Below are 23,344 nucleotides of genomic sequence, written 5' to 3' on the forward strand. Positions count from 1 at the left end.
TTCTGACCCCCTACTCACCCTCTCGCTCTCTCCGGTCCTCCAGCTCCAACTTCCTCTCCATCCCTCAAACCAAACTCTCCACCGGGGGGGGGGGGGGGGGGGGGGGGGGTGTCCTTTCAGTGCTGTTGCCCCGAAGCTCTGGAACTCACTCCACCAATCCCTCCGTGATTGTCACTCCTTCTCTACTTTCAAATCTCTGCTCAAAACTCATCTTTTCAATAATCATTTTGCCTCTTCCTCCTTGTAGTTTGTTTGTTTTGTTGTTCTCTTTGTTTATGTAAAGCGACCTTGGGCTTGTGAAAGGCGCTATATAAATTGAACATATTATTATTATTAATGCCACCCCTCATGCCAATATGGATTAACTTAAGGCTGCATTCTCCAGGGAATGGGAGGCCTACCCCAAGGAGGCTATCAGGAGGGCCTGTGCCTCTTTCAGAGGCTGTATCGAGGCCTTCATCATGGCTGATGGAGGACGTATTGAATAAACATGTTCTGAAAGCTTTAAATTTGTGTTCTTCAAGAAATAAGTTCAAAATTCCAAAGAATAAAAAAGTTATACCCATTTATAGTTGTTTTTACCTGACAGAACATTTTTGCTTCCCCACCCTGTAAGGACACAGTTGAGACTTACTGGGATTTTGGTATGCAAACTCTCAAAAGCTTAAGAGCCAAGGTGAATGATGTAACTCTTGAAAATCTTCTCAACTCTAAAAATAATCTCTTGTTTTCTTTTGTGAACATTTATTCAGAAATTGTCTGCTAACATCAATGTATACCGAAAGGACAATGAGGAAAATGGTGGATATCAATGAAAGCTAAGTCTGATCATGGAGTAAATACATTCAAAATCCATAGAATTAATGCTGGTTTGTAAGAAAGGCATTAAGAACAGAAACTTGAAGTTGCTTCCAAATGTTTGGAATGTAGTGTATCTATAAGATCGTTTTCTTTGTTCCGGATGTGCAACAGTGAAGAATAAACACAAGATAAACACGCTCCGCTTAAAACATCCCCCGCCTTATATATAGTACCTCTAAGTGCAAGAAATAATAATATATACTGGACAATACACCTACAAAATGATACATCTTCACTACAATAAAAACAATCAGGTCAAGGTCATACACCAAAAAAGGCAGATCTACATTATGCACAGGTGGCGTTGGTGCAATATGCATGAAATCCTTCAGGTAGTTTCTGACATATGGTCCAGAAACAGAATCAAAAAATATTTGAAGTGCCTCACAATGACCTTGAAAATAAGGTGAAGGTCATGCACCCGAAAAAGCACATCTACATTACTAACAGGCTTAGTGTGTGCAATATGAAGGAAAACCTTCAACTGGTTTCTCAGATATGCTCCGGAAACAAAAAAATATTTGAAGTGCCTCACAATGACCTTGAAAATCAGGTCAAGGTCATACACCCAAAAAGGCACATCTACATTATTCACAGGTGGTGTGGGTGCAATATGCATTAAATACTTCAGGTAGTTTCTGACATATGCTCCAGAAACAGAATCAAAAAATATTTTAAGTGCCTCACAATGACCTTGAAAATCAGGTCAAGGTCATGCACCCCAAAAGGCACATCTACATTACCAACAGGCTTATTGTGCGTAATATGAGTGAAATCCCTCAACTAGTTTCTGAGATATGATCCGGAAACCAAAAAATATTTGAAGTGCCTCACTATGACCTTGAAAATCAGGTCAAGGTCATGCACCCCAAAAGGCACATCTATACTATATAGAGATGGCCTGGGTGCAATATGAATGAAATCCCTCAAGTAGTTTCAGAGATATGCTCTGGAAACGAAATGTGGACATATGTACGTACGTACGGACATACGGACGGACGTGCCCACGCCAATATCCCCCTCCGTGCCTATGGCCGGCGGGGGATAATAAAAACAAAAGTGAACTGCATCTTCCTATCCGTGTTTTCTCAGTGGGGTGAATGCTGTTCTGCTAAAGGGTCACTAGAATATTGTTTTTTTAGTTTGCCTAAATAAATGTTGACTGCAAATTTCTCTAAAACATATAACATCTAAAACAGAAAACAAGCAAATTTAAGCTTAAAATTCTATCAAAACAATGTCCTCATGTCTCATTAAAATATACATGTATTACCAAAAAGAAAACCAGCTACATTCACAAGATTTTGTAAAAAAAAAAAACCCAAAAGACTGTTTTCATAGGGGTGCAGTAAAAATTGGAACCCACAGAAAGAAAAATGTAAGCAGAGCAGAAGAGTACCTAGAACTGTTTGGGATTCAGAGAGTTACATTTTCTGGCAGCCCTCACTTTGTGTAGGTTTAGGGTCTTTTTTCTGTTTCAGTTCATACACCAAGTATTTTATGTATCATATCATGACAAAATGGTTTTACTTACATTGGAAATTGTAAATAAAATATTTTTAAAAACATGAGTTTTTGTCCAAGAGAAATGTTAGACTGAAATGTCAGATCATGGATTACAGCTTTGTGAGGCTCCACTTTCTCTTATATAGAGAGATTCACATACATATATTAGCAAAGAAAACAACTATTAATCTCAAGAACATCCAGCAAAACCGAAACAAATGCATGTTTATTAGTGGCTTTTGAGATTGCATCTTGTTTTGTATTGTCACAATTAGTGCTGCAAGTCTGCAAATTAATCACTGGCATTCGTTGAAGATACCAAAGGACAAGTGCTGTTTCAGTCCAATTTGCATTTCAAACTACTGTACAAATAACGGAACACACTTACTGGCATGGTGTCGCTCTGTGACCCGCAGCTGCCTGCTCCGGGAGTTTCCCTATCAGTTTTGTTTTTTTTGGTAATCAGATTGCTAGATGCGTGTAATATGTACAGTTTGAGGACCCAGTGTTTCTGTTTACATTCAGAGGTTTTTATGCACCAAGCAAATGACGACAAAATTTTTAAAAAGTACATTTTCAATAGTATTTCCCTTGATGATGGTAACTGTCTCTGTTTTAGCGTTATAGTTCAGCCATAATTTTCCATGTGCTGTTTTAATTTAGATCTTTTTCAGCTTGTTAAATGTGGTTTAGGCTTTTAGTGTCACTTCTATTTTTTTTTAGTTTCTAACCTTTATTTTACATGGATGATTTAGGAAAAAAAATTACAATTTATTTTCAAGATATTTTAAATTTAGTTTAATTTCTGCATCAGTTCTAACTTGTTGACAGTGTTGTTTTTGATTCTAGTTTACCGTAACAAGCCCTGAGAATCACACCAGCCATTTTGTGGTGACACACTTTCATGATATGCAACCGAAGTGGTACGTGCTGCATGAGTGAAATCTCAGTCACTGTGTGATTTGCAAACACAGGATGGGGACTTTAGCACCTGCTGCAAATGTGTAATGTTTGTTTAATATTTCTGTAAATATCTTTTCTAGCTATATATTCACTGTTTCAGGAGAGATTGGTCTTTTACTACTACACATACACCAGTTTTGTGTTATCTGATGTGCACTAAATGTGGTCACTGGACAACAAAGTGCATTTTGTGCTGCAAGCAGAAAACGAGGTTATGAGCTTGTAGCATGAACACTGATTTACACTGTTGTATATCTGATAAGCTGTTTTTTGAGTCTTGAATGAGAGACAAACCTGTAGTGAAGTAACACTTCACACCCAGCGGAAATAAACACTGAATAGGCAACACAGCTGAAGCTTTTCTGATGCATGGTAGTTTTTACAGACTGTTGTGTTGGACTGAAATCAATACTGTAGCCATTAAACTAATGATATGTTCAGTCAAATGAGGTTTACATGTTGACATTTCTATGTTACAGGAAGATTATGAGAGCAGAAAGATATATATGAGGAAGAAGTGGTGGGTGGGCTTGTCAGATTGAACCCTGAGGAGAAGCAGAGGCCTGAGCTTTGTTGTCACAGTGTGATTATGTTCTCCTTGTTTTGTGACAATGCAACACTGGTTGGACCACATTGTCAGACTAGGTTTCATCAGCAACAGCTTATTTGTAATGACAGCTTTGCCATTCTAATGAGGTATGCTGGCTAAATATGACACAGACCAGAAACCCAGAGTGGCAGTCAGATGGGTAAAAACAACCCTCACTGACTGACGTGTATCTGCTGGAAGCCTGTTTCGTGCGAGCGAGATATGCCATGTTTGATGCGGTTTATCAGGAAGAAAATGTACACTGCCTAAAAGCAAGACAGCTAGACAGGGCATCTCAACTATTATGAACCCAAACTGCACACGACAGAGTCTGTGGGTGCTAGAAAACAATCAGGTACTGGCGAAGAGTTTTATGATTGCTGCGTGACGGATTGATGCAGACACCTCACACAAGGCAGTGTCCAGCAGGTCAGTGGCACCCTAGGCAAATCATGCCATCTGTCTTCCTCTTCCCTGTTCTTGTGCCAAGGACACTTTGGCAGCTGCAAGACTGACACACACAACACTGACATCACCCACCAATGATAGTAACACCACAGGATGACCCTAAAAATAGTTGCATTCTAGTACCGAACAAGAGACTGACCTTTCCCACTATGAGATCTTAACAACTCATAACCTGGAGCTAACCATAACCTGATGTTTTAAGAAGCTGCTGAATTTCACGCTCTGACATGGTTTCCACTGATGTACAGGAACATTTGGAAAGTCACTACAGAGTGTTTAAAGTCTTCTGCAGTAATCTGAGACAGATTCTCAGCCTGTCCAACTATCAAATTCAATATTTATAATTTTCCAGTTGTCAGGACAAGTTTATTTTCACACATGCAACAACTGTTTTGGTGGTCACCTAGTGGCAGCAAAAACAAGCTCTGAACATTGCACTTTATTTACACATGCAGCAGTTATGGAGTTGCGGCATTAGCTGCTAAATGCTCCATTATGATAACTAGCTAGTCATTAACTGTGTTTGTTGCTGGGCAGGTAGTAGATTTAACACCACACCGACACAGAAGGTGTAGCACGAGCAGCACGTTAGCTGACTTGCAGTGCTCCGTCTTTGTCTACACAGGAGGCTTTCATGCACAATATTTAGCAGCTGCATGCATTAAATCTACAGAAATAGAGTTAAAGCAAAAAAATGTATTTTGAGCTACAATTACAGAAGACTCATTAAAATAGGAGCATATCCCAGGGTTCCCACGGTCCTTGAAAATTCTGGAAAGTCCTGGGAAAAAAGTGATCCTGGAAAGTCATGGAAAAGTCCTGAAATACTGCCACAAATCAGGTGGTCCTGGAATTAGGATTATCAGCTAAAAAAGTCATTGAAAGTCCTTGAATTCAGTGTTGCATGGATGTTGGTTGTGCTCAATATTCTACAGTGTGTCATCTCTGCACCTATCACATGGCTATGGCAGCCATGCACGTGCACACATAGACCTAAAGGGGGGCTTCAGCCCCTGCCCTTTTTGCTTCGTATTGAAAAGTGCCCTCTTTTGCCCCTTTTAAATATACAGTGCCTTGTGAAAGTATTGGGCCCCCTTGAACTTTTCAAACTTTCGCCACATTTCAGGCTTCAAACATAAAGATATAAAATTTTAATTTTTTGTCAAGAGTCAACAACAAGTGGGACACAATCGTGAAGTGGAACGAAATTTATTGGATATTTTAAACTTTTTTAACGAATAAAAACCTGAAAAGTGGGGCGTGCAATATTATTCGGCCCCCTTGCATTAATACTTTGTAGCGCCACCTTTTGCTGCCATTACAGCTGCAAGTCGCTTAGGGTATGTCTCTATCAGTTTTGCACATCGAGAGACTGAAATTCTTGCCCATTCTCCCTTGCAAAACAGCTCGAGCTCAGTGAGGTTGGATGGAGAGCGTTTGTGAACAGCAGTCTTCAGCTCTGCCCACAGATTCTCGATTGGATTCAGGTCTGGACTTTGACTTGGCCATTCTAACACCTGGATACGTTTATTTGTGAACCATTCCATTGTAGATTTGGCTTTATGTTTTGGATCATTGTCCTGTTGGAAGATAAATCTCCATCCCAGTCTCAGGTCTTTTGCAGACTCCAACAGGTTTTCTTCCAGAATGCTCCTGTATTTGGCGCCATTCATCTTCTCATCAATTTTAACCATCTTCCCTGTCCCTGCTGAAGAAAAGCAGACTCAAACCATGAGGCTGCCACCACCATGTTTGACAGTGGGGATGGTGTGTTCAGGGTGATGAGCTGTGTTGCTTTTACGCCAAACATATCGTTTTACATTGTGGCCAAAAAGTTCCATTTTGGTTTCATCTGACCAGAGCACCTTCTTCCACATGTTTGGTGTGTCTCCCAGGTGGCTTGTGGCAAACTTCAAACAAGACTTTTTATGGATATCTTTGACAAATGGCTTTCTTCTTGCCACTCTTCCATAAAGGCCAGATTTGTGCAGTGTACGACCGATTGTTGTCCTGTGGACAGACTCTCCCACCTCAGCTGTAGATCTCTGCAGCTCATCCAGAGTGATCATGAGCCTCTTGGCTGCATCTCTGATCAGTCTTCTCCTTGTTCGAGGTGAAAGTTTTGAGGGACGGCCGGGTCTTGGTAGATTTGCAGTGGTCTGATAGTCCTTCCATTTCAATATGATTGCTTGCACAGTGCTCCTTGAGATGTTTAAAGCTTGGGAAATCTTTTTGTATCCAAATCCGGCTTTAAACTTCTCCACAACAGTATCTGGGACCTGCCTGGTGTGTTCCTTGGTCTTCATGATGCTCTCTGCACTTTAAACAGAACCCTGAGACTATCACAGAGCAGGTGCATTTATACGGAGACTTGATTACACACAGGTGGATTCTATTTATCATCATCAGTCATTTAGGACAACATTGGATCATTCAGAGATCCTCACTGAACTTCTGGAGTGAGTTTGCTGCACTGAAAGTAAAGGGGCCAAGTAATATTGCACACCCCACTTTTCAGTTTTTTATTTGTTAAAAAAGTATAAAATATCCAATAAATTTCATTCCACTTCACGATTGTGTCCCAATTGTTGTTGATTCTTGACAAAAAATTAAAATTTTATATCTTTATGTTTGAAGCCTGAAATGTGGCGAAAGGTTGAAAAGTTCAAGGGGGCCGAATACTTTCGCAAGGCACTGTATATATATATATATATATATATATATATATATATATATATATATATATATATATAATAATGTGCACTGCATTAATTCAAAAACTGCATAAAAAAACTGTCCCCCTCGGTATTTTCTTGTAATTCGGGGTTGTGTCTCGAGCCTCTGCCAGCCCTTCTACCTGCGACGTGCAGGATAGCGCAGCTCGGCCACAGAGGCTGCGAGAGACAGAGAGAGCACGTCCTCAAAAATTTTAAGTTTGAATACAGTCTTGTGACAAGACTCCACACTGAATTTCAACCACCTGTGATGACATGAATGTGACAAAATATTTCATTAATTTTGTGCATTGTTACGTAGTTGTAGAAACGTGCCCTTAAGGTGGTGGTCTGCTTTCTGTTCTGCTGAAATAGCATCTATAGCGTAGTAGTGTGCACAATAATTTTGCTGAATTTTTGTAGTTGATATTTTACCTGACACTTTAATGTTGTTATCTAACACAGGTAGACTGTATAGTATAATAAAGTGAGTGGAATCAGCTGGCTGTAAGGGGTGGAGGAGGCCAGAAAGATTAGTTTGTATGAGAAAATTGTTTCAGAAATTCCATTCAAAGTCCTGGAAACTGGATGATTTATATCCTGGAAAAGTCCTGGAATTTAGTTTTCAATTTTCAGTGGGAACCCTGATATCCGTAAGACAATGACTAAAAATTGTGGATGAAATACTTTGTATGTACAGCTTTTTTTTAACCCATTTGCCTTAGGTCAAAATTAAAAACACTACAGTGGTCATAGTGAACCAATACAGGGTCATAGTTACCGTATTTTCACGACTATAAGGCGCACATAAAAGTCTTAGATTTTCTTCAAATTGTGCGGCGCGCCCTATGGTGCAGTGCGTACTGTGTGTTGTTGTTGTAAGACGGACATAAACCAGGTGGTTTTTTTCCACGCATCACCATCGCTGTTGATCTGTGACTCTATGCGTGCCCATCTCACAGCCGATGTGAAAAAACAAGTGAAGCAAATGAACTCTCAGCTTGCTGTCATTCCGGGAAGCTTGACAAAGGAACTCCAACCGCTGGACATCGGTGTGAACCGGCCGTTCAAAGTAAGGTTGCGAGCGGAGTGGGAGCGATGGATGACCGATGGAGACCACAGTTTCACTAAGAGTGGAAGGCAGCGCCGGGCGAGTTACGCCACAATTTGCGAATGGATTGTAGATGCTTGGGCTAACGTGTCTGCTGGCACTGTTGTTCGAGCTTTCGCAAAAGCCGGCATCATTTCCGAGGCGCCGCACGGCACGAAAAGTGACTCTGACAGTGAAGAAAGTGAACCTGGCATGTTTGATGGAGGTTTAGCGCAGCGGTTCAATTCAGAAACAGAGGATGAGGACTTCCATGGGTTTAATTGATGACGATTACCGGTAAAAAAAAAATGTGAATACCAAACTCAGTTTTGCTCCCGCTCTATTTTTAAATATGCACACTTGTGTGCTTGTTTTATCCGTGTGTTTTACCATGCCCACGCCTATTGATGATTTAAAAAAAATTGAGTACTTTGTAATCAATACTTAAAGCACAACCAAACTCAGTTTTGCTCCAGCTCTATTTTTAAATACGCACACTTGTATGCTTGTGTGTGTGTTGTTGTTGTAAGGCCGACGTAGTAGAGGACACCATGAGAACGTTAAAGGGGGAAGTGTGGGATTGTATATAAAACCCTCGCCATATAATCAGGTGCGCCTTATGTGTGTGTTAAATACAGTCATGGCACACATAACTGAGACTGCGCCTTTTGGTACAGTGCGCCTTTTGGTCGTGAAAATACGGTACCTATAACACCCTTCTCTAGGTTGATACATTGAAACATTCACATGCATCTTCGCAGAAGCATCATTCCAGTTTTGGCAGAAAAGCTACAAGGTTGTGAAAATACATATTCAGTTACTGGTTATCTCCCGTAGCTGAATATGGTCTCACAGATTGATTCTGAATCCAACACAACACTATATATAAACAACCATATATAACACATCAAGGAAATATCGGTCTTACTGGTAGCATTGGTGCGAACATAGATGATCTCGCTCTTGGCTCCGTGGACCTGGTGCTCATCAGAGGCTGAGAGCTGGGTTTTCACCATGATGGCATATTGCGTCCAGGGCTTCAAAGGCAGGATGAGATGACCAGGTTCAAACTGATCCTTGTCCCCTTCAGTGGCTCGACGTGGAGGGTCCACATCAGCGATTACCCAACTGTTAGAGCCGCAGGCGTCCTGCCCATCAAACTCAGTTACATTCTGAAAAGGTCTGTTGTAAAAAAAAAGCGATAACAATATACAAATGAAACATTTGTTTTACTTTGTCCTAAACTGTCTTTCACTTGAGAAAGTATATTCAGTTTCAGGTTCAAACAAGCATCATAAGTAGATTTACTTATAAAATACATAGCAGAACCGAACTGGTAAGTTCATATTTATTGTGATGATGTATTGTGTTGTGTCCAATCACCCAGATCCTTATCCACAAGTATGTTCCTTCTATGGTGCTGAATAAAATGCTTCCTTGGCAGATTTGATGTGACAAATTGCTGTTTTTTTTATCCCACATCCTAATAGTCTGATGTGTAGCTAGCAGGTGACAGCGCTGGAGGTCAATCTCTAAATACAGAACACCCTTACAGAAGGATTCATGTAGTTTTGTGAATTACACCAAATGACCAATTTTACAGAGTCAGCTGACATTCTGCAGAAGTGGAAAGTCATATAAATCCTTCACACAGCTCCAGAGGCAAATGCAAATGCAGGTTTGATTAACTGCCTTCAGTGAGGTGAGCCTATCAGAACTCTATAGCTCATTTTTCATATCTGCTTCCTGACCCAACAGGCCACACAACTTCTGGTTCAGGCTCTTGTGATGTCACGTATTGACTACTGCAACTCTCTTCTGGCAGGTCTCCCTGCATGTACAGTCAAACCTCTACAGATGATCCAGAATGCAGCAGCATGTCTGGTCTTCAACCAGCCCAAAAGAGCTCATGTCACTCCCCTGTTTATCTCCCTTCATTGGCTTCCAGTTGCAGTCAGAATCAAATTCAAAACTCTCCTCCTGGCTTACAAAACATTTACAAGAACGGCCCCAGCCTACCTGAATTCCCTGATCCAGGTCTACTCCCCTTCACGCCCACTTCGCTCTGCATGTGAGAGACGCCTGGTGCTTCCAGTCCAGCACGGCTCGATATCTCTAGCCAGACTCTTCTCCTCTGTTGTTCCCAAATGGTGGAACAAACTACCAAACTCTGTGCGTTCTGCTGAGTCCCTTTCTACTTTTAAGAGACAATTGAAGACTCAATTGTTCAGAGAACACCTAGGCAATTAATCTGACTCCACCTTAGGGGTAGAATAAGTCAGGTGGTCCAAAACCCAGTACTTATTTAGCGCTGACAAAGTAGAGAAAAAAAAGGGGTGGCGGTGGGGTGTCGATGGCAACACCTTTGACCAATCACACTTGAAGCACTTTTTGCACTTACTACAGGTTTTTCCTTATGTCTGAATTCTTGCTTGTGTTGTACGTCGCTTTGGACAAAAGCATCTGCTAAATGAAATTGCAGAATTGTAGAATCTGCTTGAGGTTTTTTTTTTGTTTATTGTTTATTGGATCCCCATTAGTTGTCACCATGGTGACGACTATTCTTCCTGGGGTCCCTAAAAAAATAAGACAATTCCCAAAAGAAATCACGAAAAATACAACATAAAATATAAAACAGGCAATTAAATTATTCTCATAAACTAACTCAAATCATAAAATAAAAATAGATATAAGCATACATCATAACGTGTGCATGCACACACTCTCTCACACACATCAAATTCTTAAAGGGTCATATAGTATGCATACACAGTACAAGTATAAATACATAGTACAAGCACCTACATGCACATACACATACGTACGCACACATGTGCCTACGCATACACAGACACATTAAGAGATCAGCTCATTAAGAGCTGTCTCTATACAGTTTAAACTAAAAATACAAAAATAAGGCACTCTGCAGCTTTACAGACATCAATCAACTAAATTTAACCTAATTTCTTTACTCAAAACCGCTTTTTTCAATTCCCTTCTAAATCCTGATTTTTTACACTTAAGAATGAGGCAGTGAGGAAGTCCATTCCAATATGCAATAGCTCTGTACAATACAGTTCTTTTTAGTGCATTTGTCCTAGGTCTAGGTAGTCTGAAACGACAGCTTAAGCCCTGTCTGGTTTCATAATCATGTGTGATCTTAATAGGTACTAATTTAGAAAATAGGCTACTGGGTTTACATGAAGTACAGATATTATTCAAATACAAAATAAGGCTACACAGCAATCTCTCCTCTACTTTCATCCAGGAGAGTCTATCATGCATAGCAGTTACATTATTCCTAATAGAACAGTGAAGTGCCAGTCGTGCAGCTCTATTCTGAGCGAGCTGGAGTTTAGCAAGTTCTTTTTTTGAGGTGCCAGACCATATTACAGGGCAGTAGTCAAGGTGGGATAAGACTAATGATTGAATAACAAGCTTGATTGTTGTGTCAGTTAAAAAACAAGCACATTTTCTTATGTTTGAAATACTTTTACTCATTTTACTGACTATATTATTTATGTGAGTAGACCAAGATAATGTTTCATCTATAGTAATGCCCAACAGTTTGGCTTCTCTAACTTGCTCAATAGCTGTACCATGTAATGAGAGGACCAATTCTTGATTAGATCGAAGTGAGTAATTAGACCCAAGTACCATACATTTTGTTTTAAAGATATTCAACTTTAACTTGTTTGCTGTAACCCAGTCAGCTATCAGTGTTAGCTCATCTTGAAGTGTCTTATTAACTTGTTCAGTAGTGTTTGTAGATGTAAAGATGGTTGTATCATCCGCATACATTACTATACCCGCATTTCTTAACACATATGGCATATCATTTACAAAAATAGAATAAAGGAGAGGTCCAAGGCAGCTCCCCTGGGGAATACCACACTGAAGTGTCTCTATATCTGAAAAAGCACCATTAAACTTAACACATTGTCTCCTGTCAGTCATATAACTTCTCATAAAATCAATCACAGAGTTATTAAAACCATAGGCTGAAAGCTTCAAGAGTAACAATTCATGGTCAATCAGATCAAAGGCTGCACTAAAGTCCAGAAATACAACACCTACCACTGACTTCCTGTCTATCTGTGTAACCAGGGCATCAGTGAGACATGTAAGAGCAGTGCTCGTGGAGTAGCCTCCCTTATATGCATGTTGAACATCAGAGTTCATATTATTTGTTTCAAAATAATGCTGAATTTGCTTAAACATGATTCTCTCCAACAGTTTGCTTAGTACAGGTAACACGCTTATTGGCCTGCTGTTATGCCCTGTGAGTGGCTCTCTGCAGTTTTTTGGCAGAGGAATGACTTTTGCAATCTTCCACAGATTTGGATAAATAGATTCTTTAAAACATAAACTGAAAATATGACATAGTGGTTTTGCTATTACTTTTGCTGCAAGCTTTAAAAGTTTGCCATCTAAATTATCCAAACCACAAGGTTTGTCACACTTAATTGTGAGAAGAAGTTTTTCCACATCTACCTCCCTAAGAATTTTAAATTCAAAACAACAGTCTTTATTGACTATAATGTGATTTCTTATATTATCTATAGATGACCTGTAACATCCCGGCAACAGTTGATCCCAAATTGAATTAACTTTTTGTAAGAAATATTTGTTGAAATAATTAGCTATATCATAGGGTCTAGTAATTAATATCCCATTGTTTTCTATAAAAGAAGGTGTTTTACCATTTTTACTTCTGCCCATAACTTCATTAATTGTTCTCCATAGTCTTTTATTGTCACCATTACACTCATTGAATTTAGATTTATAATATTGTTTTTTCTTCTGTCTATTTAATTTAGTTACCTTATTTCTTAGCCAGCGATACGCTTTCCAATCTACTATACAACCAGAGTTAATTGCATGCTTTTTCAGTTGATCCCTTCTTTTCATGCAATTTCTTAATTCCTCATCCAGCCATGATGCTTTTTTCGATCTTACAGAGAGCCTCTTAATTGGAGCATGTTGGTCACATACTGTAGAAAACAACGTCATAAAGGACTCCAATGCAGTTTCTGCATGCACCCTCTCAAGTATATCATCCCATTCTATATTTTCCACACTAGAAACAAAGTCATTTTCAGAAAAAGTTCTGTAAATTCTCTTGTAAATGACCTTAGGCCCTGCTTTAGGAGCCTTTGTTTTTACAGCCAAGGCAATAATATTGTGGTCACTGAAACCCACAGGTAATGATGCAGCTTTTGAGCACTTTTGTTCACAATTAGTAAAAAAGTGGTCAATGCATGTTGATGTAATTGAGCCATCACCACTAATGCTTATTCTAGTGGGTAAATTAATAACTTGAGATAAGTTGCATATATTAGCTGCATCAGACAAAGCCCTTTTCAATGAACAATTATCAGAAAACCAGTCAATATTCATATCAGCAAGAAAAAAAATGTCATTACTAGTATCTGTTACATTATGGAACATAGTACATATATTGTTCAAGTATTCAATATTCGAACTAGGTGGTCTATAGCGGCAGCATGTTAGTATAGGCCTGTGATGTGAAGTATAAACTTGGAGCCAAAGGGCTTCCACTCCTGTCATGCCAAGATCATTTCTAATTTTTACTGGAATATGATCTTGTATAAAGAAAGCAACCCCACCTCCAAACCTGTCTCTATCTAACCTGAAAACATTGTATCCTGGAATTGATATAGCTGCATCCTCTATAGTATCATCTAAATGCGTCTCTGAGACAGCCATTACCTGAATATTATTATCATGCACAACAGAGCAAAGATCATGGACTTTATTTTTTAAACTGCAGATATTTAGATTAGCAAATTTTAAACCTTTTTTTGGTAGTTAATGGTCATAAAAAGAAAATAGCTGTAAAAAAGTTAAAATTGCAATTTACAAGTGGGGATTATCAACCTTGAGACATCTACCTTGGCATATCCATCTTCGGGGTGGATGTGAAAGGCACACTGCTCTCCCTTTGATCGTGACGCCCCTTTGATGGGTAAGTGATAAGGCGGCCATATTTGAGGTAGGCAATGTCCCCCTTGTCCCATGCCTCCCTCAGTTTGGGCAAAAGTTCTTTTCTTTTTTGCCTCACCATCTCTGAGAAGTCTTCATTGATGTACACTCCTGGGGCAATGGTTTTCAGCTCTTTCCTTTTCCTCCAAACCAGTTCTCTGTCTTTAAAGTTTAAAAATTTGACCACAATTGGTCTAGGCCTCTGCCTTTCCTCCTTGTAGCCCAACTTCTCCACACGATGGGCCCTCTCAATAGCCATGGCACTGGCATCTAGATTCAGCTTCTCAGAGATAAGTTTCCAGACATGTTTCTCTGAATCCTCCCATTTTTCATGGAAAGATTCTTTCAAACCATCAAAAATGAGATTGTTCCTTCTGGATTGGTTCTCGAGGTAGTCAGCTTTAGACTCAAGTGTGACAAAACAGTCACAAATCTTGCGAAAGCCATTCTCCAGAGTGTTGTGATCCATTGAGAGCTTGGGCACTTTGATTTTAATTTCATCAACGTCCTTCTGAGTGTAGTGGATGCTGTCCCTAAGCTCCTGGATGTTCCTATTCATAACGTCCAGTCTCTCATTAGTGGAGACCATAATCACTTTAACAAACTTGTTAAAAGTGTCAGCTTGTCTATCAAGCATCTCCATAAAATGAGATTTCTGTTGTTTTAGTGACTGGGGGGTTGAGGCTGCTATATGAGCTGCTACTAGCATCCCACTAAATCTTTGCCCAAACAGTCAGTGATCAAGTTGCACTATGGGTAATACAGTATATCGAGGAATGCATAGACTAAAGGAAACAATATTTCTGGTTCTAATCAAAATTTTTTTGTTATGCCAGTCTGGCATTGTTACAAGAGTGCTCTTCAACATCACAGTAGATTGTGTCAAAGGAATATGCCCCCCAAAAAATTGCAAAAATTGCACCATTTATCATCTAAAACTTTAGAATCAGATAAAATAGATTTTTTTTTAAACTGTGACATCAAGTTCTGTTGGAAAACATCACCAAATCTGGGCTAAAAAATTGGAACATTGAAGCTCATACCATACTTTTCTAGATGTCTCAATTTATCAATCTCGTATCAAGTGATGCATCAGTATAAATAACAGGGATGGGAATTTCGACTAATAATCGGTTCGGAAAACTTGCAATTTAACACTTTAAGCGCTAAAGTCGCAATATTGCGACAAGCAACATTGCTGAACATAACAAGCCATAGCTTCAAATATACTGCCTCATGTGCCTCATGTACTGTACACCAGGAGATGGCGGACATCTGGAACTTCAATCTGAGCATCAGTTGTGGGCGTGTTTTCATTCAAAGTTTTGGAGTTTACAGAGTTTGAAATCCGAGGAGACGAGACACGCCGTCAGAGCATATCAGAGCACAAGACGGCACATTTTAGAGTGAGAAAACTCACCGTACAGAGAGGTCTGGTCAATGCTGACAAAGTACTTTGTCAAGTAATGACTTACTCATATTCTGAAGAGTAATATTCATCCTCTGATGAAGATGTTCAGTCGTCCACTGAGACAGAAAGTGCCACTGTGTCTGTGCGTAACGGCAGCGGGTCGGTGCGCCATGACAGTCCACAAGCAGCACATACTGGAGCCGATGCTTTGCTTCACCGGGTCCGGGGCGGCAGGAGGGGACGTGGTGGGTGTAGCTGGAGTGGTCAAAACACCGCTAGTGATGAGGGGGACAGCGGGGGTTGAAAAAAAACGCGGAAATAGCAGCAGACGCGGGAGAAAATGCACTGATAATAACGATGGAGGCTGCAGTGGCGTTCACGGCCCCGTCGTAAATGACGATGATGATGGCTGGGTTTGCTTGACAGATGAGGAAGAGTTTCACAAGTGGATCAGACATTTTGATAAGCCTGTTGGGTATCGTTGAGAGAGCGATCAAAGGAACCATAACTGATTTAATGAGCCATTCGCAGTTTCACTGTACCGGCCGTGTGTACTTAGACTTGCATGGCTTAATCTTTGAGACAAGCATATGCTACTGGCAGGATCAACCAGGTAGCCCAGACGGGACCGAGAGCTGCATGGCGGCGCCCGGTCGGGACCGGGGGCCGCGAAGCGTGGCTGTGCTCCACTTGTGATATTTTCTCACTCTTTGTCCCTATTCTGGCTCTCTGGCAGTCGGTGCTGCTGGGTGTAGGTTCGGAGAAATGAACGTGTCATCCGGAGGTCGACCGCCCCCTGCGACGTGTGCGTGTGAGGGGAGGGGAGGAGGAGCAATTCTCTCCCTGGCTGCTCAGCCTGTTTACAAAGAAGCCGATGCAGAGGCGCGAAGAACAAGGTACATGATGCTTAATGCAGCGTTTAACCGACTAGTAAAATACTAAACGTTTAATAAATGAGTAGGCGGTTAAACGATTAAACGACTAGTCGCGCACATCCCTAATAAATAATAAACCTGAAACCTTCCACATCTCATTATACAGAATACATCATTTTCAGATGTTTATAGGTTGCCTTGATGAATTGGTGGGGCAGGAATTGATATTCACACTCAGCTCTTTCTTAACTACAAAGTACCTAAGAAGCTGAAAACAGCATTTGTCTGGTACAGACTGTGGTTGACTGAGAAGGATAACTTACGCTTCTTTGTAGAGTACCATGAAGCCCAGCAGATCCCTGAAGTCTGGCGGCCAGAAAGCTTCCCACTTGACCATTATCTTATCACTCATGGTTCGAATCTGAGTAAACTTCAACACATGGTTCTCACCTGAGAGTACAAAGGAAAATACATCAATCAATTAAAACAGCGATCAGAAGAAAACGCTCTCAGAAAATGGAGTAATCATGTCTTTCAACCAAACTGAACTGGAGAGTAAACCTGTCTATTCACACGCATCAGTCTCACACTCACTTTCCCTTAAGAGACATATTTTCCCAGTGGCATTTTCTTTTTAATCTTTTGTCAATTATTTTGCAACAATTCAAAAGACTGCATCAAAATCACCGAACAATTATGTGAAAGATTCAGAGAGATTCAAAATCTGTAGGACCAAAACAGGACCCCACATGTTAAACGTAAGTAACAAAACGTAAAACAGATTGAGTGTATCTGTATAAAAACTTAATTCACCCCTGCACCATGTCATTTGACTTGTACACCTAGATGGAAAGGATAAGGACAAAATTAGTACCACTTCTCTATCACTATATTGCCATGTTTAACAGTTATCTAGGCTTTTCTGTGTTGATTGTTCATAGTTAAACAATGTCAGTAAAAGGTCTGCAGGAGGACATCTGCAAACACAAGACCAGGAAATGACCATCATGACAATAACTATGAGTATGTTTGCATCTGTACCGGACATGACTCTGTGTTGTTGGTTGCCATAGTATTTCTGCAACAAGTGATATGTCTGCAGAGCTGAGGTTCTTACATGAGGCCTGGTCTCCGTTGGTCTTGGAGGCGATATCATTCTTGACTTGCCGCTCTTTAGTTCCTGTCACCTCTTCCATCTTGCGGATCTCAGACATGCAAAGTTTGGAGTTGTAGTGGAAAAACATGCGTCCCTGAAGGATGGCCAGCCTGTGTTTGGACCAGTCCCAGAGCTGTCGCAGATTCTGGTTGTCTAGGGCATAGAACGAGTAATTTCTGGAAAAGAACAGGAACATATTTTTTATGATATATGACATTCGGCTGCGGGTATACAAAGCCTCTTGAGTAACATGAGTAGAAAAATATCTGAGCAGGGCTCGTCTTCAATTTGCATCATGTGACTATCCTATCCTAGCCCGTTGTTCTACATGCGTCTTCCACCTCATCTGAATGAAGCCTTATGTATGATTTGGGAAAGTCTAACCAAAACAGTTACCACAGAAAGAAATTTTGTAAAGGTCACTCCTGCTTTTAACTCATAATTACAGGAGGAGGCTGCAAAGAGGTTAAGAAGACTGAGTCTCACCCGATTTCTTGTTCCTGTCCATGAATAACACGGAGTTTACGGAAAAATGAGAGTGATACAAGGGCGTAGGAACGTCGTACTGTCAGGTAGCCAGTGATCTCCTCCAGCTGACCCAAACTGGCCTCCAGTTCAGCTGCTATGTTGTCTACAGAAAATTAAAAGACACAAGCCCTTACAGTGACTTCTGACCTACAGTATGGTTAGTACAAAATACAGCTGCTCTCTGGCAACAAAGTGTTCTCTGTTGTCTGTTTTCAGTACACTGTCCAGCTTTTATATTTTCATCACAGTGTTTAACATAAGCATGGACGTCATGTTCCAAATAAATTGGGAATTGTGCACCCCTGTGTTTTTTTTTTTGTTTTTTTTTTTTGGGGGGGGGGGGGGGGGGGGGTGCCTTTGGGCAGAATTATTGAATGTGTGTACAACATACCTGAATGAAACTAAGAGTTATTTGTCATTTTGTCATACCAAGGACCAAAAGCAACTTACCATCATCTCAGTAAGTGAAGCTAACTTATGCAGCTACTTATTTTTTTAGTGCACTGTCTGGGCTCTTCAATTTCGTGTGTGTGTGTGTTACTTTAAAGATGTTTCTGTTTTTCATAATGATCAGGTTGATGATAGCTTTTATTTCAATTTCTCTTAAATATACTTTGCTTAACTGCAGCTCTTGATGTGTTTTCATGGTTTTGTGTAATGTCAATATCTATTTGTTTGTTGTTCTGCTGTGCTGATCTGTTGTACACTGTAATCAGATTCAACCAAAGAAACCACAGACACTCACTTCCTCCACGCAGGTTGATGACCAGGCTCCCGTTGAGAACAGTGCAGCCTCCTAAAGCCTGGGCAGCCGTGACAGAGTCTACTGTTTTCAGACCCATACACACCTTAGGACAGAGCCCTGCACAGGGAGTGCAGTTGAGCCTATACAACAAAAGAAAAGGATATTGATCAGAAAAGTTTTTTTTTTAAAATGCAGCTTTGGAATGTGTTTTGAAGTATATCGGTGTTTACAGATTCTTCTTTGCACAGAGACACTCAAGCCTTAAATCTGCACTAGCAGATTTTTGGACAACAGACAATAAATGAATTAAAATTTTAATACTGTAGATTAACATAAAAGTGTACTGATTCCAAGCTACCCAACAGACAAACTACCGGTATATTAGTGACATCACTTTAACCAATTTAATTATTAAAGTGATGAACACTGTGTGTCAACAATACACATTATTCTGAAATATGCCATTCTGCACAATACGTACTTTACTTTTGGTACTTAAAGTATACTTTGATGCAAATACTTTTGTACTTTTACTCTAGTATGAATTTAAATGCATGATTTTTATTTGTGTATTTCTACACTGTGGTATTGGTATTTTGTATGGGAGTACAAAAGACTCAGATCTTGTAAGATGGTAAAAAGCTAAGAGCTGACTGATGATTCTCTGTAGCACACCGCTCACAAATAACCTTTAAATAATAGGGGTGTAACGAAATGGTCAACTGACAAAACGATACGAAATACGAAACAGGGCTCACGATACGAAATACTCACAATATGAATTAAAGATTAAAGAAAATCCCCAACAGTAGGACGTTATGCAAAAATCTCATTTTCTACTTTATGCAGACATACAAAAGATAATGCTGCATGAGTACAAAACAAATGCTCTTTGAAAAAAAACAAAATTGTAGTTTTTATCCCCTTATTTAGACTACAGTGCAAATACAAACATAAAATCTCAATAAAAAAGTGCTTTATTGTTGTAAAAATCAGGATAACTACATTCTTGAATGAAAAGGAAAACAAAAGGCAGTCCTTGGAGCTGCAGTCTAGACCTATAAATGTCTGAACTGTGAACTAGTTGCACTCGCCGCAGTATACAGCGAACTGTAGCGGCATATTTTGCACACGGTTTTTGTTTTATCCGCAATCTTCTCACCGTTCTCTCGTCGTTTACATAGGAAGCCACAACAGATTTATTTGACTAAGGAGCATCAGCTAATTCTTCATAGTTAGGCGGATAAGTCAAATGATAGTTCACTTTTTCTGGAAAGCACCAAATTTGGTACAGACATAGTATATGACCATACAATTGATTTAAGACGAGTACCCCAAAAATCTAAGCCCCCTGGTGGCCGCCATCTTGAATTCAAATATGGCCACTTTGCTAAACCTATTTTATGTAATATCTCCCTTAATACAGCAGATACAAAGTTGCTTTCAAGATCTACCCCCATGTTTTTAAGGATCTGCAGAGTCAATGAAGCCATTTATAACAGTGTTTGCGTCCGCCATCTTGGATTTCAAGATGGCTGCCAACCTGTTATCCTTGTTTTATATCTCTGAAACAATAAATCATACGAAGAAAATTTCAAGGCCCACCCTTATGTTTTAAGAGGCTGGAAGAGCGGGCAGGTAGATTGCTGTCACACCAGCTACGACAACATTCGGCTGCAAATTTTATAGCTGAAATTCAAACGCAAAATGGTGAAAGGAAGTTCTATCCGAACGATATTAATGATCAATTTAAATTATTTTATTCTTCCCTTTATACCTCAAATTTGACAGGTCGTTGTGATTTCATAGATAATCTACAGTTCCCTACGATATCTGAGGAGGAGAGGAAGTATATAGAGAAACCATTGACCGAAGTTGAAATCAGAAATGCTATAAAATCTATGAAAAACAGAAAGACGCCTGGCCCAGATGGATACCCAATCGAGTTTTACAAGATCTTTGCTGGAAAATTGATACCATTGTTAGCTAATGTTTACGAAAATGCCCTTAAAAATGGAAAACTTCCCCAATCAATGACCCAGGCCACTATTTCGGTGCTCCCTAAAAAAGGTAAAGATCCCTTAAAATGTGAATCCTATCGCCCAATAAGTTTACTTAATTGCGATTACAAAATACTCACAAAAATTCTATCAATGAGATTAGAACTAGTTGTACCAACTGTTGTTAACCGAGACCAGACAGGTTTTATAAAGGGAAGGCAACCTTTTCATAACCTCCGACGTCTTTTCAATATAATTTACTCTGGACACTCATCTACCACGCCCGAAGTCGTGATCTCATTGGACGCACATAAGGCTTTTGACTCAATTGAATATGAGCACCTTATTCGGACATTAGGTAAATTTGGATTCGGCGCAACTTTCTTATCATGGATCCAAACGCTATATTCATTACCTCAAGCAAGAATTAGGACGAATAACATTAACTCCTCTTATTTTGCCCTTCAAAGAGGCGTGAGGCAGGGCTGTTCCCTATCACCCCTTCTCTTTGATTTGGCCATTGAGCCACTCGCCATAGCATTACGTGCCTCAGACAGCATACATGGAATTTCGAGGGGGGGTATAACCCACAAAGTCTCACTTTATGCGGACGACTTGCTGTTGTTCATTTCACTCCCCGAGATCTCAATTCCGAATAGTCTCGAGATAATTACTCAATTTGGCAGGTCATCAGGCTATAAAATTAATGTCTCCAAAAGTATATTATTCCCGATTAATGAATTGGCCAAAAATTGCTCCTATGATAGATATCAATTTAAAATAACACCAGATCCAATGCCTTATCTCGGTATCCATGTTACACATAACTATAAAGACCTCTTCTCAGCTAACTTTGGATTATTATTGAGTCAAATCAAAGAAGATTTAAAACGATGGTCCTCTTTACCCCTCACGCTAGCAGGACGCATTAATTCAATAAAGATGATAATTCTACCAAAAATGTTGTATCTTTTTCAAGTTATCCCGATCTTTCTGTCCAAATCATTCTTTAAAGAACTTAATAAACATATTACTACTTTCATTTGGAATAAAACTGTACCTCGTGTACGTAGAGCAGTACTTGAGAGACGGAAGGAAGAGGGCGGGCTCGGCCTACCAAATTTCCTTAATTATTACTGGGCAGCAAATATTTACAAACTGAATATCTGGTTTAATACAAATGGAGACAGTCCGATTTGGTTTTTAATGGAACAACATGCATGTCCATCTGTATCCTTGTCTTCACTGATCTGTGCTCCCCTACCACTGGCTATGAGTACATACACTAAAAATGTGGTTGTTCAGGCAAGCCTCCGAATTTGGCACCAATTCCGCAAACACTTTAAGAGTACACATGCCTTAATGTCAATGCCACTGACTAAAAACGCCCTTTTTAAGCCTTCCCTCATAGACGCAGCATTTCTTACCTGGTCCAGAAAAGGCATAAAATCAATAGGAGATCTTTTCATCGAGGGCAACTTTGCCACTTTTGAATACCTATCCAAAAAATTTAATTTACCCAAAAATAATTTTTTTAGATACCTTCAAGTAAGGGACTTTGTTCGTACCCAATTTCCGTCATTTCCAGCTAAACCACACCCAAAAGTAACTGATGAAGTCCTAGACTCCAAACTCCAAAAAACCCGCGCTGTGTCACGATTGTACCAAATTCTCCAAGCCGCAAACTGCCCCTCACTTTCGCCTTTTAAAAACCAGTGGGAAGAAGACTTAGGATTAAATCTCACAGACGAATTATGGCAAAGAGCTATTTGCAAAATATATACCTCTTCCATATGTATTAGACACAGATTAATACAATTCAAAGTGTTTAACCGTTTGCATTTATCCAGGGCGAAATTAGCAAAAATATATGCTGATGTTGATCCTAAATGTCAGCGTTGCCAGCAGTCTCCAGCTTCCCTGGCACATATGTTCTGGCTTTGCCCACGCTTACATTTGTTTTGGACCGAAATTTTTAACACATACTCCCACATCTGTAAAACGAAAATTGACCCTGACCCGTTCTTGGCCATTTTTGGAGTGGCACGTAATAAAAACATTTCCAAAGCTCAAACGCAATTGTTAGCATTTTCCTCTTTGCTGGCTCGTCGACTAATTCTCACACAGTGGAAATCTAATGTACCCCCAAAACATTCACGATGGGTTACTGATGTGATGTCTTCTCTTCAAATTGAGAAAATTAGGTGCATAGTTCAGCAAGAAAGATTCAAAAAGGTATGGCAACCTTTCTTAGATTACTATAGCAGTGTTTTTGATGCAAACTCTTTGACTGAATAGTTCCCCTCTCTCTCTTACTCCTTACTTCTCTCTCTCTCTCTCTCTCTCTCTCTCTCTCTCTCTCTCTCTCTCTCTCTCTTTTCTTCTTTTTCTCCTCTCTTCAGGTTACAGCCTGACTGTCCTTTTAATTCCTT

The 23,344-nt window shown here is 39.8% G+C and overlaps 1 protein-coding gene across 1 annotated transcript in view; it reads right to left on the minus strand.

Moving 5' to 3' along the window:
- Positions 1-23,344, minus strand: part of insra (insulin receptor a) — a 110,333-nt gene that overhangs the window by 38,906 nt on the left and 48,083 nt on the right. Inside the window, exons 4-8 of the mRNA XM_051953316.1 lie at positions 18,913-19,052; positions 18,126-18,270; positions 17,601-17,815; positions 16,807-16,933; positions 9,120-9,373 (exon numbers count right to left, since the gene is read on the minus strand). Of these exons, the coding sequence (XP_051809276.1) occupies positions 9,120-9,373; positions 16,807-16,933; positions 17,601-17,815; positions 18,126-18,270; positions 18,913-19,052 (881 nt within the window). The remainder of the gene's footprint in view (positions 1-9,119; positions 9,374-16,806; positions 16,934-17,600; positions 17,816-18,125; positions 18,271-18,912; positions 19,053-23,344) is intronic.

This window comes from Acanthochromis polyacanthus, chromosome 9 (assembly GCF_021347895.1).
Source record: "Acanthochromis polyacanthus isolate Apoly-LR-REF ecotype Palm Island chromosome 9, KAUST_Apoly_ChrSc, whole genome shotgun sequence".
NCBI lineage: Eukaryota > Metazoa > Chordata > Actinopteri > Pomacentridae > Acanthochromis > Acanthochromis polyacanthus.